The sequence below is a fragment of the Halichoerus grypus genome, chromosome 3 (assembly GCF_964656455.1).
Source record: "Halichoerus grypus chromosome 3, mHalGry1.hap1.1, whole genome shotgun sequence".
In the NCBI taxonomy this organism is placed as follows: Eukaryota; Metazoa; Chordata; class Mammalia; order Carnivora; family Phocidae; genus Halichoerus; species Halichoerus grypus.
The window spans coordinates 60,929,181-60,944,387 of record NC_135714.1 but is presented as its reverse complement, the minus strand read 5'-3'; the positions used below and the strand labels follow the sequence as shown (position 1 = coordinate 60,944,387).

The 15,207-nt window shown below is 46.3% G+C and overlaps 1 protein-coding gene across 6 annotated transcripts in view; it reads right to left on the bottom strand.

Moving 5' to 3' along the window:
- SHROOM3 (shroom family member 3) overlaps window positions 1-15,207 on the bottom strand; it is a 300,238-nt gene that overhangs the window by 56,499 nt on the left and 228,532 nt on the right. For 5 of the 6 annotated variants that reach the window (XM_078068803.1, XM_078068804.1, XM_078068808.1 and 2 more), the window contains one exon: window positions 6,079-6,207. In XM_078068803.1, the coding sequence (XP_077924929.1) occupies window positions 6,079-6,207 (129 nt within the window). Of the gene's footprint in view, window positions 1-1,007; window positions 1,272-6,078; window positions 6,208-15,207 lie in introns of those variants that run through there. The other variant, XM_078068806.1, reaches the window with a different exon arrangement.

Genomic DNA, 15,207 nt, shown 5'->3' with positions numbered 1-15,207 from the left:
TTTAAATCACCTTGAGATCTAGAATATTACCATGACTGCCACATCCTCTTTTCCATATGCCACATGTTCTTTTAAGTAATAGTATCCCTAGAAGCAAGCATTGGCATTAAGCATAGCTCTGAACAAAAACCTTGAATCAAGATTATGAAAGAATAAAAGCTGATTCAGGGGCGCCTGGGTGGCTCAGTCAGTTACGTGTCCGCCTTCGGCTCAGGTCATGATCCCAGGGTCCTGGGATCGAGCCCGTGTCAGGCTCCCTGCTCAGTGGGGAGCCTGCTTCTCCCTCCGCCCCTCCCCCTGCTCATTATCTCTCTTCTTTCTCTCAAATAAATAAATAAGATCTTAAAACAAAAAAGAATAAAAGCTGATTCAAATGACTGTGAATAGGGAAAAGATAAGCATTTACACCTGCAACTGTGATGGACTTACATAATGTACGATTGGCAATCTCAATAAACTCTTCATTTAAATTCAAAGTTCAATGAGAAGACCACACCTTGTCTTTAAAACTGAGAATATATTCACAGGTTCCTTCTCTTCAAACAAGTGTTGGCAATGAGAATAGAGAAGAACTTGGCTTTTAGTACGCAGATAATCATTCCTTGTGAGAAAGAGAAATAGTTAACTGTGGAATTCCCCAGGGAATTGGGGCGGGGGGGGGGAGGGCAAAACCATGAGGTGCACGACACAAAGCAACTGCTAATCTGAATAAGATAAAAGCCACTCCAAATATGCACATTATAAGAAATATGGTGACTATATACAGAGGAGAGAGAATGATTGAAAATTCCCAAGCAGAAATATTAACAGTACTGAATTGCATGAGTGCGCAAATAAAGAGAATTTTCAATGACAATTTAGAAAAACAGGCTTAAACTAAACATGTGGTCCTTTTTCGTTATAAAGAGATATAGCACAACATCAAAAAGACACCTGTGAAAGGCTTCGCAGTCGTGAGTCCAGCAAAGAAAATGCTAAAGCTCATTCCCACATAGTAATGAACTCACCTGGTGGCAAACAGAAGCATCCTAGATAACAGCCCTCTGGCCAACTGCATGTCATATTCAGGGGTGGGATAAAAAGCCATTTCACCCTATTCTTGCTCTCTCCTCTTCCCAACGATCCTCTGCGCCTCCTGTCAGACAGCCTGAGCCGCCCTGAACTCACCAAGCATGCAGCTGCGTGGGACTTTCATTCCCAGTCACCTCTGCAAATTGGCCAATTCAAATTCAATTCCTGCCAAATCTGAGTGAAGAAGAGAAGGTGACCCTTGGTAACTCTTCCTGAGAAGACCAGCATCTTAGACAAGAGCACGCAGCTTGGAAATGCTAGAATTCCATTTTGTGGGCAGGAGGAGGAGAAAAGCAAGCAAAACCATCTGCTGATAAAATGCATCAAACTGGAATCAGGAAGTTTCCTTGAATGATCTCTGCCAAACCCGCGCCCTCCTCCACATGCAAAAATGCCACTGTCCGCAAAAGCGTGTGTTAACTGCTTTAAGCTTCCCACAGTTTGGGAGGCTACGAAAGCCAGGGTCCAAATCAACATCCACTAAACCTCCTAAGGCACACCGTCCTGTGAAAGCTAAGTCAGTGGCACCGGGACAAAACTCATTGCCAAGGAAGTACAAAGTGCCCGGTGAACCAGCCTCACTGCTCAATGGAGAATGAATTAGGGGTCAAAACCTGAGCTCCTATTAGGATTTGTCTTGACTTATTTTACAGAGCCCAGACCACCATGTGGCAAATGCTTAGTAAGCAGATGAGAGAGTTATTGTAAGGATGGTGGTGACTGGTGGGGGAAGGGCTGAGAAGTTTCTGGGGGGAAGCGCTAGCTCAGGAAATCTTGAGTTTTAAGTTGGAACATTTTGTTTCCTTTTCCAACCCCCTGAACAACCCTGGCCTAGGCCTGACAGATTTTATGGAGACGTTTCTGTTAAGGTAAGTGAGATCACAGGATTCCTACTGACAAGTTAGGTAAGAGAGCATTCAGGGGTCTAAGCAGGAAGGGAAGGATGGGATTGGATCTGCGAGAATATTAAGCCCTGGGCCACCAAGAGTTTCTCTCTTTAAACCTGGTTTCTTGGCTGGTCCTGGTCTACACCTAGGGGGATGGGGTTTCTGGCTTTAACTCTTTCATTTTTCTTACACATAAATGAGAAAATCCCTCCTGGCTATTTTCTCTACAAAAAAGGAACTATCTATAACTATGACCCAGGGCACTTGGAATTGGCTCATGAGGTGGCACTTTTCAATGCCAAAATCTGTGACCTGTCACAAATTAGATTTGCTCAACGCCCAGTACTAACCTCGCACCTCAACAACTGGAAGACTCCTAAGAAGCTGATAAGCATGCCACTTCTGCTCCAAGTGGAAGACCAAGACATCAGCACCTTACCCCTTTCCATAATTCAACACAGGATTTAGACCAGAGCCAGCCTGAAGGAGCTGCCAATGACCACAACCGGAATAATGTAAGCGATAAAATAACAGTATCATGGATTACAAGCCATAGAATAAAATAAATGTGAAGGAGTCCTTACTGATATAAAACAGTTTAAATAAGTGGGGAAAGAGATGGCTCTTTCTTCCAGAAAAATTCCAATTAATAAATATAGAAGGAAGGAAATACAGAGTCATCTTAGAATATTATAGTAATAAGTGTTACAGGGAATATATCCACCAATGGAGAAAGTCTGAGGAGAAACAAGGATATTTACATAGCCTCAAAATTATCTCCTCCAAGATATTTATCCATTACAAAGAGACAAATAATAACTGTACAGCAGAGAAACATGGCAGACTTCACCTCAACCAAGTAATCAAGGTTGACATCACCAGGAATAAAACATACTGACATCATGTAATCCCTGACAGGATGTGCTTAGAAGGACACATCACTTCTGTGGTATTCTTGCCAAAAATGTAGAACTTCAATCTAACCATGAGATAATATCAAACAAACCCAAATAAAAGGCATTCTACAAAATAACTGGCTCATACTCTTCCAATGTGTCAAGGTCAGAAAAGACCAGGAAAACCTGAGGAAATATCACAGATGAGAGGAAACTAAGGAAACATGACAAATACAACATGGAATCCTGGAACAAAAAAGGGACACTCGTAGGAGAAAAAAATGATAAAGTCTACAGTTTGTAAGTCTTAGTGTCTATAGTTAATAGCATTTCACCAATGCCAATTTCTTAGTTTTGCTATTTGGACTATGGTTATAAGAGATGTTAACTTTAGGAGAGCTACAATTATTTCAGAATAAAAAGTAAAAACCAAAATGGGCAGGATTTAGGATCGGAGTGTAATTGGATGAGAACCACTCCAACTTCCAAGTTCAGTCCTACACCAGGGTACACTTGGGGTACAGAGATCTCTTCCTCTAGGAAAGAAACCAACTACTGCAGGGGCTTACAATAAATATAGTTGTGGAGTCAAGACACACATGTAAAATTCCTAGAGTATTTGGAGTTAAAGGGATATGAGTGGGAACAATGTCTGCAACATTAGGTCATGACTTTTTAAAAAGGCAATTGCTTGCCCATCTGCACCCTCCAGTCCCCCTTCACACAGAGTACCGTTGGCCAGGTTTGACCACGCTGGTGAGGGCAACCCCAGCTTGTTTTAAAGATAGTCCCTTCGTGGCTAGCTACGACACCATCTGGGGATACAATTAGGTTCATTTCTCTTATCCAACTGCTAAAGGCTGCCTTATATGCCAAACTGTGGAAAGAGCCAAGATGTCCATTGACAGATGAATGGATAAAGAAGATGTGGTATATATATACAATGCAATATTATGCAGCCATCAAAAGGAATGAAATCTTGCCATTTGCAACAACGTGGATAGAACTGGAGGGTATTATGCTGAGTGAAATAAGTCAATCAGAGAAAGACATGTATCATATGACCTCACTGATATGAGGAATTCTTAATCTCAGGAAACAAACTGAGGGTTGCTGGAGTGGTGGGGGGTGGGAGGGATGGGGTGGCTGGGTGATAGACATTGGGGAGGGTATGTGCTATGGTGAGCGCTGTGAATTGTATAAGACTGTTGAATCACAGACCTGTACCTCTGAAACAAATAATACATTATATGTTAAAAAAAAAAAAAAAAAAAAAAAAAAAGAAGAAGAAGAGGATAGCAGGTAGGGAAAAATGAAGGGGGGAAATCAGAGGGGGAGATGAACCAAGAGAGACTATGGACTCTGAGAAACAAACTGAGGGTTCTAGAGGGGAGGGGGGTGGGGGGATGGGTTAGCCCGGTGATGGGTATTAAAGAGGGCACGTGCTGAATGGAGCACTGGGTGCTATACGCAAACAATGAATCATGGAACGCTACATCAAAAACTAATGATGTAAGGTATGGTGATTAACATAATAAAAAAATACAAAAAAAAAAAAAGACTGCCTTATAAAATCTTCTCATTGTTTCAAGTTCAAACGCAGGTCTAGTGATTCCCGTGCTCAAGCAGGCGTTCACTTCGTCTCTGCTCTTCCTGCCTGCATCACCCCGCCTCACGGTCCCACGGTCAGCCCCAAGTGCCCCACTGGCAGCAACTTGGAAGTCACACCCTTTCCTCTTTCTCCTCCCATCCTCATCTGCTCTCAATCTGCCTCCCAAATTCATCTCCCATCTCATCTCCTCCTTTGTCCCATCACCACTTGCTTGGTTCAATCCCGATCACTCTCTCCCCTGGCTGGCAACTGCAGTAACTCCTTCACCACAACTTTCTGGCCCTGGGGCACGCCAGGCTACGCAGCCCAGTGGAGTCTTGCCGAACAGAAGGGTCTGGTTCTCTGCACCGTGACGACCCAAGGAGGCCGGAGGGCAGAGTGCTCAGGGCTCTGCTGCTTCGGGCTGGCTGCCTTGTAGCCAGAGCCCTCTGCCAATCTGACCTGTCCTCTGTCGGTACATTCAAACTTCTTTTGACTCTTTTTTTCAAATGAAATCTTACAGACAACTTTAAGGTCGACCCCGGATACAAGTGTTGTTTCATTATGAAAAACATAACAAATACGTTCATGTATATTTGCATATCCATAAACAGGGATAATTGTGTAAATCCAAATTTACAATGTTTATTTCTTCATAATTCAAGTCAACATGTCTGCAAGAAAGAGCCCGCAAACTGAAATCGGGATGATTGAGAACAACGATAAGCGGCACGTGTTGAGGGTTTACGATGTGCTGGGCACTGCCCCACGTGCTTTCTGTGTATTCAGTCTTTCAGCAGCCCCGGGATTAGTTGTTAAACTCGTCTTACAGATTATAACATGCCTACGGTTACATGGGAAGAGGCAGAATTGCCACATGAATCTAGGTGGTTTGCTTCCACGGACCCCGTTCCCCATGGGCGGGCTCTGTGCTCAGTGCTTTGATTACCTTAGCTCACTGAATTCCCAGGGTTTTACTAGGAAATAGGTCGTAATGCTGATTGTCGAGGCAAGAGAGGGTGGTATCCGTGAGCTCAAACTGAATGTGAACCCACCGCCTCCTTGTTGAATACTGGGGCGGACATCACAGGACTGGCGTGGGGATTTGATGAAAAAGGCAAAGGCCTAGCACACCACCGAGTACGCAGGAGCATGGAGGAAGCACAGGGACGTGGCTGCAAATTGTTACTGGGCTAACTTTATAATCTCAGGACATTCCTCCATTTTAACAGATGACAAGAGAAGTTTTAAATGACTATCAGTTCAAAGGTGAATTAATCTTACTGTACAATGTAACGCATTAATCATTTCCAGAGTGTTTAAGACATTGGTTGGTCTATTGCTTTGAGTGTTTTTAATTACAGTCTTAAAAACAGTTGTGTTTTTAAAAAGAGATCTGAATCAAATGATTTGCGAGCCCCACCTCACCTCCCAGGAACTTCAGGGTTCTTCAGAACCTAGTCTGAAAACTGCCATGGATGTACTCTGAGCTTCTGTGGGACCTCCCTGTCCAGCCCCTCCTGACCTCGCTCACGAGCCTGTCTCCTGACTCACAGTCCTGCTCCCAGTTCCCTCTTCCAGCAGTCGAGTCCCTTTTTCCGAGCCACTCGGCACAGACCTCTGCGCCTCTTACCTGTGCTTCGGCCGAAGCGTAGCCCCTCCTGACCATGCTGCTCTCCTGTGCTGGGGGTGGGAGGCCGGGTGCTCCGGGCCGGTGTCAGACGTGCCAGTGCTCGCAGGGCCCGGGTCTGCACACGCATCTCTGGCAAAAAGAGGAAAACGAGAAGCTGAGTGTGACGGTGTTCGAGGGCAGGGGCACAAATGAATCAACAAGAAAAATGTATGAAAATGAACCGTGGCGTTAGAGCAAAGCGGCAGAGCTAAGTGCGCAGTTCCCAGCCTGCACCCACTGAAGCTCTCCGCCCCAAAGAAGGCGAATCCGCTCCTGAGGGTCTTCATCCTTTCCTATCTCCATCTCTGTGAAGCAAGAAAATGTACTTCCCAGTCTCCAAAGACCAGGTTTTCCAACCAAGGGGGAAGAAAGAGACACTATAATGAAGGTGAACTCCCCTATAATTCAGCCTCCGTCGGTGAGCGAGAAATTGGACTCACTGAAGCAAGTGGTCAGACCTAGTCCCTGAAACCCAGCCCCTACTGCCTCCCTTCTCAATTTCATTATTAGCACAGTGACCCCCAAGTGGAGCAGCCCTCCTTTGTTCGGCAGGTGGCCGCGCGGAGGAACGTGCCAACTCCTGAGCCTGAGCTATTTCAGATTGTCTAGATTCCACTGTGCTGGGGGCGAGCCTTTTATGTGTGCATTTAAACCCACCCCTCCCCACCCCCGGCCCCGAACACCATTCCCTTGACTCTTTTCCTCCACACTCCCAGGCAGTCAGAAGATTTTAAGCCCTGCGTGGCCACCGTGTTCTGCCGTGACAACAGGTGCATTTCTTCTCCTTAGGAGAATCTCCGCTCCCGAATTTCCACATGCCCGACTTTAAGGTCTCCTCTTGATCAGACGGTCACCTGCATCAGGCTCTAAAGCAGGTTTGTTCATCATTCCACTTTGCTGCGTACCAGTGGTGTGTTTTCAGCATCTGTTTTTGAGGATCTTTCTGAGACTCTGAGAACCTACGCCCCCACACATGTCCTGAGAGCAGGAATCCGGAGAAGACGCAAATGTGTGCTCTTTCTCCTCTGCATGAGCCTCGGCTGAGAAGAGGTGGGATTATCAAACGGCTGCTCCTTCCTTTTATTTCAGGTCATGGAGGGAGATGACCAGGGAGTTTCCATTTCTCAGATATGCTTCCACAGCCAAGCACCATCACCCATTTCTGTACATTACTTTTCTCATCCAATTTAGGATTCCTGGCTTTGAATATAGTCAATATAAACCGAAGCTTGAAGTCTGAGGTTCTGTCACTTATGAACGAAAGACACTGGGAAAACTGCCCTCTGAGCCTCCGGCTCTGCATCGTAATGTAAAAATAAGACGGCACGCCACGGTTAGGAGCCTCTCTGAGCTGGAGTCCTGGCTCTTCCTGCTGATCAGCTCTGTGACACTGTCCTCTCTGTGCCCCGGTTCTCTCGTCTCTAAAATGGGTGTAAAAGAACACCCACACTTTTACAGAGCTATTGAGTCGCTTAACCTAATTCCGATGAAGCACTTAGAATAGAGCCTGGCACATATTCAGCACTCAGCAAATTAGCCAACATTACCACGCCTATCTTGCAAAGCTGCTGTAAGGTTTCTAGATGATGTCTATTAACTGTTTAGCATCCTGCCTACACATGGTATATGCCTAATTATTCTCATTATCATTTTACTGCAGAACCTCTATTTTAGAGCTTCTTCCAGCTAAGATGTTATACAAAATAGACACAACTAAAGAGACCTAATCTGTGCTGGAAGTAAGAGCAAGAAGAGCCCTGGCCAGGGGCGCCTGGGTGGCTCAGTCAGTTAGGCGTCTGCCTTCGGCTCAGGTCACGATCCCGGGGTCCTGGGATCGAGCCCGCATCAGGCTCCCTGCTCCGCGGGGAGCCTGCTTCTCCCTCTCCCTCTGCCTGCCGCTCCCCCTGCTTGTGTGCGCGCTCTTTCTGTCAAATAAAATCTTTAAAAAAGAAAAGAAGAACTCTGGCCAGAGAGTTAACATGTCAAAGCGTTTTGCAGAATTCATCATGTGGTCTCCGATTAGGATTACTCACACAACCCTCAGTGGCACCAAACCCTCTAGCTTAAACTGGGTCGGAAAGTAGATTCACAGGCGTCTCACCATCAGATGTGCGAGTTTAAAGATTATATGAACCTAAGGAGCACGCCCAAGACCACCCATTGGTATAATCTGTTCTGCCAGCAAGCTTTCCTTTCTAGCTCTCCGCTAGCTCCTGATGTTGACTGCTACGGGCAAACAAAGACCAAGCCTGAACTTTCATAAAACCTTTGTGGCATTTAATAACTTCCTCATTTTTGGCCCAAACCACAATCACTGGCTCCGTCCCTGCCACACAATAGCTAAGCCCTTTCCTCTTTCCTTGCCTACTCCCCCTTCCTGGGAGGCACAAAGGGATGGAAGGTCCAGGGGTACACTGTCCCACTGAGGGGCTGGCAGCAAGAGCAGACAAATGGGAAAAAGATGGAAGCACAAAGAACAGGAGATGATCTAAAAAAGGAGATGACCTCCTCTTTTTAAGGATTTTTAATACGTGATTCTTTGCAACCCTAGGAAAGCAGAGCACTGCTCTCCGTGGCCACACGTGGTCCTGTCACCTGCCACCTCCAGGGGACCTGCTGAGGTTAGCACCTGGGTGTGAGGGTTTGTGGAACCCATGTGGCTTGTTGCTCACTGCAACCCCCAGGCTAAATCACAGCCCCGCCTCCCTGCTGATCTTCCCCTCCCCCCACCCTGGATGGGCTGGCACCCGAGTGGGCTCTCTGGCTGTATCATACAAACTAGAACAAACTAGAAAAGAGGTTAGAGAGCGTGCAGGAAGAATCACCAGCACCTAGAACACAGCTTTTCTGCCTTTCTGGAATAATCTGGACAACAAATAACATTTAAAAACTTCCTATGTTCTAATGAAAAAAAATTCTATAGTGAACCGAGGCATAAAATAATCCTGGAATGAGTGTTGGGAAGCCTATCACCTTGGAATCTTCACTTCACCCTTTCCTCTCCCCGCCAGTTATCTTATCTCACACTGAACTTGGGCCATCTCTGGAATGCACATTGTCCCACCCCACCTGAGGTTACCTGCCTCACAACAGACTGGAACTGACAAAGCCTAGAACGTGCTTTGATCTCATCAGGAAGTGGTGCGCCATTAGTGCTACCGTGGTTATCACTTGACCAGAACAGACTCCAAGTCTTTCCTATAGAAGGATATGTATTGGGCGCCTGGGTGGCTCAGTCGGTTAAGCGTCTGCCTTCGGCTCGGGGTCGTGATCTCAGGGTCCTGGGATCGAGTCCCACATCAGGCTCCCCGCTCAGTGAGGAGTCTGCTTCTCCCTCTGCCTGCAGCTTCCCCTGCTTGTGCTCTCTCTCCCTCTGACAAATAAATAAATAAAATCTTTAAAAAAAAAAAAAAGGATATATATGCTTTCCCATATATCATGAATTATTCTCATAACTTCTCTAAAGGCAAGAACTAATTCTTTTAGCCCCCTTTTCCAGATGAACAAGCCGAGACAGAGGAGTTGTATATCTTGGCTCAAACCACACATGGAATCAGACTCGCTTGGGATAAAAAAAAAAAACAATCACTGACAAACACTTCCTCTTCTTCCTTTCAGTTTAAAAGCTTCAAAAATGTTGAGGTTTATCTCACAAATTCTATAGGCCTTGGAATTACTAACCTAGATGTGGCCAGACTGGGTGGAGAATGGTGACTGTGGGGACATTAATTAAACATGTTACCAAATGAGCTAATTTTTACTTAAAAGATACTCCAAGGTACACTGTTTTACTTAAAAATACCCAAAGATACATTGCAGAAGCCTTGGAATCAATGAAACAAGTTCAAGTGAAAAATACAAACAGAAACCGAACAGCTCTCCAGCCTTATGGGGGCTACTTCCAAGATCCCAAAAGGTACCATATTCTCCTGGCTTATCCGTACTTGTCCTGCAGGATTCGGTTTGGACATCATCTCCTCTGGGTGCAAGCTGGGGATGAGGTGCTGCGCTCCACGCTAGCTAAGCTGGCTACAGATGTGCATTTCAAAGTGCAAGCCACACTGTCTTCTGACCACCTGCTTGCTGGCCTCTCTTCCGTGGCAGGCTCAGGCAAGCGAAGCAGCTTGCCGCCTGGCACACAGACCTGCTTGATAATTATTTGTTAAATGAATGAAACACTGCCAAATGTTCAACAGATCTGTAACATTTCTTCCCTCCTGTCTCCTTTTAGTTCACTTAACTTGCCGGCAAAGCTAATGAGAATTCGGGGGCGCTGCTTTTATACTGCTTCCTGCTCTTCCCCAGTCTCGAGATCACAGATTACTGAGCGATGAAAGAGGACTCAAAGCAGACCGAAGAAGGTTCAGCAGGGGCTAAAAAAATAAATAAATAAAATAACTGTGATCCACAATCCCAATGTCATCTTTCTTCTCCAGTTAAGAAACAAGATATCCAGGGGCGCCTGGGTGGCTCAGTCGTTAAGCGTCTGCCTTCGGCTCAGGTCAGGATCCCAGGGTCCTGGGATCGAGCCCCGCATTGGGCTCCCTGCTCAGTGGGAAGCCTGCTTCTCCCTCTCCCACTCCCCCCTACTTGTGTTCCCTCTCTCGCTGTGTCTCTGTCAAATAAATAAAATCTTAAAAAAAAAAAAAAAAAAAAGAAACAAGATATCCAGGCCAACCACCTACATTTCTACTTCCTATTTCCTCCACCCTCTCCCCCACCACCCCTAATATTCATCACTCTTGAATATACACTGGCTGCTTTACCATTTGATATTTCTGAACTGACTTTCAGCCAATATTAGAAGAAAAAGTTCCCGATCATTCTGTTCCTTGTGACGCTCTTGAACTGAACAAAAACTGGGGAATGCCTGGGGAGGCCGGAGTGAAAGGTGGGAGGAACTGAGCCAGGCCTTTTAAATGATCTCTCCAGATCCCTTTAGATTCCTGGTTTCTGTGGACTTTAAACAGTTTTATTTTGTCTTGCGGTAGAGGGGCAAAGAACCGTATCTCCTTAGCATGGACTGTTACGACGTTAGGGACATGCTGGGTTTATCTGTAGAACCAGCAGTTTCTTCCTTTTTGTTGTGTTTTACCCAACAGGGAACAGCTTCCTCACTGGCCACTTCCACTCCTGTCCCCCTTCAATCCAGCATCTACCCAGCGGCCAGTGACACTTTTTAAAAAATAGAAATGGCTTATATCATTCTCTGGTAAAACTCTGTGTAGCTGCTCCCTGCACTTTGGACAAAATTCAAGTCCCTTCATTTGGTTGTTGAGGCCCGAGTGACTTGGCTTCTGGTCCTCCCTTCCACATCACCTTCCCGCTCTGTCCTGAACTCCCCACCCCACCCCACCGAACTCTTCACCTTCACACACGCTGTTCCCTCACACACCCCACACACACTGCCTGGAACAGTCTTCCTCCCAATTCTTCACTTGGCTGGCTCCTCCTTAGCCTTCCGGTCCTGGGTCGAACATCAGAGGCCACCTCATCTACGGCCGAAGTCTCTTTCCAGGCACCTGGTCTTTTCCTTCATGGCACTAATGGCTGAATGGGATCATTCACCTGCACATGGTCTGTTCCTTCTACTGAACAGCAAGCTCAGTCAGGTCTGGGCCCACGGCTGGCTTGCCCTCGGTTTTGCTTTTTAAACGACCATGCACCTAGAGCCTACCACGGTGAGTGGATCACAGTAGGCACATAACACAGATTTGTTGAATGGATCATAGGAGACTATAAAGGGAATAATTGTGGGATACATCCAGAAAGGAGTTCTCTGCCCATCAACTCTTGAAGGTATTTACCATACATGTTTTGGGGAAGGCGGGTCTCCCTTCTTTTCATTGTTTTCTCTATAAGACTGTCAGCCAATTTCTTTGTGAAAGTCCAATATTCGGTCCTCTTTGGTCCATCTCATTAGCAGTGGCCTTTTGTGGGGTAGAGAGGACCAGGGTTGGGGGACTGAGCCTGAGCCCTCCCACAAACAAACAGGTGGCAAAGCTCTGTGAAGTTTTGCTGCCGTATGTTTTGAAGCAGCCAGAACGCTTTTTGAGATTAAGCAGACAGAAGCGCATTTATACAGGCCTGAGTTGGACCTCAGAGCCCTTTGGAGAAATTCCTTTGGATTTAGGCTGGATGCATGAGTGTACTCATTTTCATAATTTGCCTTATTAAAAGTCATGGTCTTGGTTTCCTGTGTTTCTTTTTCTTGTCCTGTTCCATGTCCATCATGCATGAAGCTGGCCTAATTATCATCTCTCTCCTGGTAGCAGGTCTTGAGTGTCATCGCCAGAGGCTTCCCACGGATCTCCCCTTGGTCTCCGGGAAGGGGAGAAAGCAAGCCTGGATTCTCGGCTCCTCCAGGGTCTGGAAGAACATTTTAAGAATTGATGCCATTGGGTACAGATCTCTGTTCTTAGCCTAACATAGCTGTTCTCTGTTTTCTGATGACTATCATAGTTTTCACACTATGAAAAAGAAACTGCCCTTTCTTTCAAAGTCCCTGTTCCTGTTACTGCTCCTCGCCTTTTGGTCTATATTCGTATATGTACACGTCTATATATTTAGACCTAGCCTTCTGGGTCACTGTCCCTCCCTTACTCTTTTTGTTTTGTTTTTTAATATTTTTTAATTTATTTGACAGGGAGAGACACAGTGAGAGAGGGAACACAAGCAGGGGGAGTGGGAGAGGGAGAAGCAGGCTTCCCACTGAGCAGGGAGCCCGATGCGGGGCTCGATCCCAGGACCCTGGGATCATGACCTGAGCCGGAGGCAGATTCTTAACGACTGAGCCACCCAGGTGCCCCATCCTTTTTTGTTTTTTAAATCACTAGTTACCATCTAGGAAGCTCACTCTATTCTCTCAGGCCTGAACCCCAGCTGGTGCTTTCCATCATAGGCATACCACTGACATGGACTTAAAAGCCTCTTCTTTCTGCTCACCCGCCCTGGTTCGGCCGCTTGCTAATTACAGGAGGGCCCTACGTAACGCTTCAGTCATGCAGAGATGTGAACAGTAGGGCTCAGACCTGTGTCCGTTTGTACCTCCTGCTCTTGCTGCTGCTTTTTCTCACTTGGTATCCCCTGAAACCTCCCACTGGATCCACATGTACAATTTACACCACTGGCGTTCAGTGTATTTCTGATGATTTTTGAAACCATAAGCTTAACCATCTCCAGATCCTAGCCAATGACTTCTATGTCAACCTTTGCACCAGGACTGGAAAAGGGTGGGTAGGGGAAAAAGCCAAATGACTGGCCAAATCTTTTAACCTACCTAGTAAACATTGAATCTGCTTCGAATTGACTTTTGACTCAAATCCCTCCACCCACTGAAGCCTATAAACACATAGGTAGCCCAGAGCGAGGGCGTAAGGAAACGAAGAGCCCTCATGCAAGGCCCTACGGTTAATCTGAGGTTATCTTCGCCACTGGAGGGGTACGGCCCTCGCTGCAAACTCTGAGTCTGCCCTTAAATCAGCTCTGACAAGTGGCAGACTGTGTATTAATGTGGGTCTGGAACTAGCTGCTTTTGTTCGTGCTTAGGCTCTTTTACCTAATAGGTGTTTGACCTCTGGCAGATCACTTAACCTCTTGTGCCTCAGTTTCCTCCTCTACAAAACAGGGCAATAATAGCACTGGCATCAAAGGGTAGTTGGGAGGCTCAAACAAGCTGCTGTGTAAAAAGCACTTAGAACAGAGCCTAGCAATAAATACTAACTTCCTACCAATAGGACAGACACTTACATTTATTAGGCACATGGTATACACCAGATACTGTACTTTAACAACAAAATTCAGTGGATTTTCTTATCATTTGAAACAGTGAGGATCCTCATTACAGAAAAAGAAAGCAAAATGAGGGGCGCCTGGGTGGCTCAGTCGGTTAAGCGTCTGCCTTCAGCTCAGGTCATGATCCCGGGGTCCCGGGATTGAGCCCCCCACCCTACTCCCTGCTCAGCAGGGAGCCTGCTTCTCCCTCTCCTCCCCACGTGTACTCTCTCTCGCTCGCTTTCTCTTTTCCTATCTTTTTCTCTCTCAAATAAATAAAATTTTAAAAAAAGTAAAATGAAATAAAACAAGTAGAAAAAGGAATGACTGAAGGCCACGCCCTCTCCGTACTGCCCCCGAGGATCACTGGGCTTTGAATACTTTTTTCTAAGGAATTGCCACATGCTAAGCCATGCGAGCCTGCCATTCCTTCCACATACCCTTTTGCTACTTCCATGAGACAAAAAGAGCCTGGCGTGTGATAACCACCATGAGATGCGGCTATTACCATTCGATCACAGTGGTCTACAGGAGAGAGAGGAACAGGAAAAGTCACCCAAAGGGTGTGACAGGATGGTTGGTGTAATGATGGTCTCTCGAATTCCTTAAAAAAGGAAAACTGCGAAGGTCCAAAGCTTTTGGGGAGGCATAGAAATAAATATTTAACTCCAGAGTGAAGGATCACGGCAACAAGAACAAGAATATGGATCATGACAACAAGAACAAGAATATGGAGCGTGAGGAAGGCCCCTTGGGAACAGACTAGCACAGAGAACCCAGCCACTGGTCTGAAAGAAAGAGTTCCTCAAGTACAAGGGTGTCAGAATTAGCCTGAGGAGCTCTTCCAGGGGCCTCCCCTCATCAGAGGAGTCCCAGGTAACGGGCAGAAATGGCGCTTCAGCCAATGTACGCACACAGCTGTCCTAAAAACAGGAGTTTGAGCCCACCTTTCTTGAGTGCCTGGAGTCCCCCTGCACCGGGCTCTGGGGCAAGACACCCCTCCCCTCCTGCAGGCGGGAGGACATGGAGGGACTCTGGTTCTGGAAGGTTCCTGGGGTCGCAATGTGGTCTGTGGGAGTCAAGGTTTCCCTCTCCATCTACAAAATAAGCTGCTCCTGTCCTAAACCTGCCTAGAGAAGAGAGAAAATAGGTCCCTTGCTAAATTTGGCATCAGCTGAGGAATCTTAGCAAAAATGAACTCACCTCCCCCCTCCTTGTTTGTGAGGAAGGCCTAATCCTTACTTTGCCCAAGAGGATTATTGGGTCTTAGAAAGAAGCTCACATGCACTTTTTTTAAGCTCATGCCAACTGCATTTG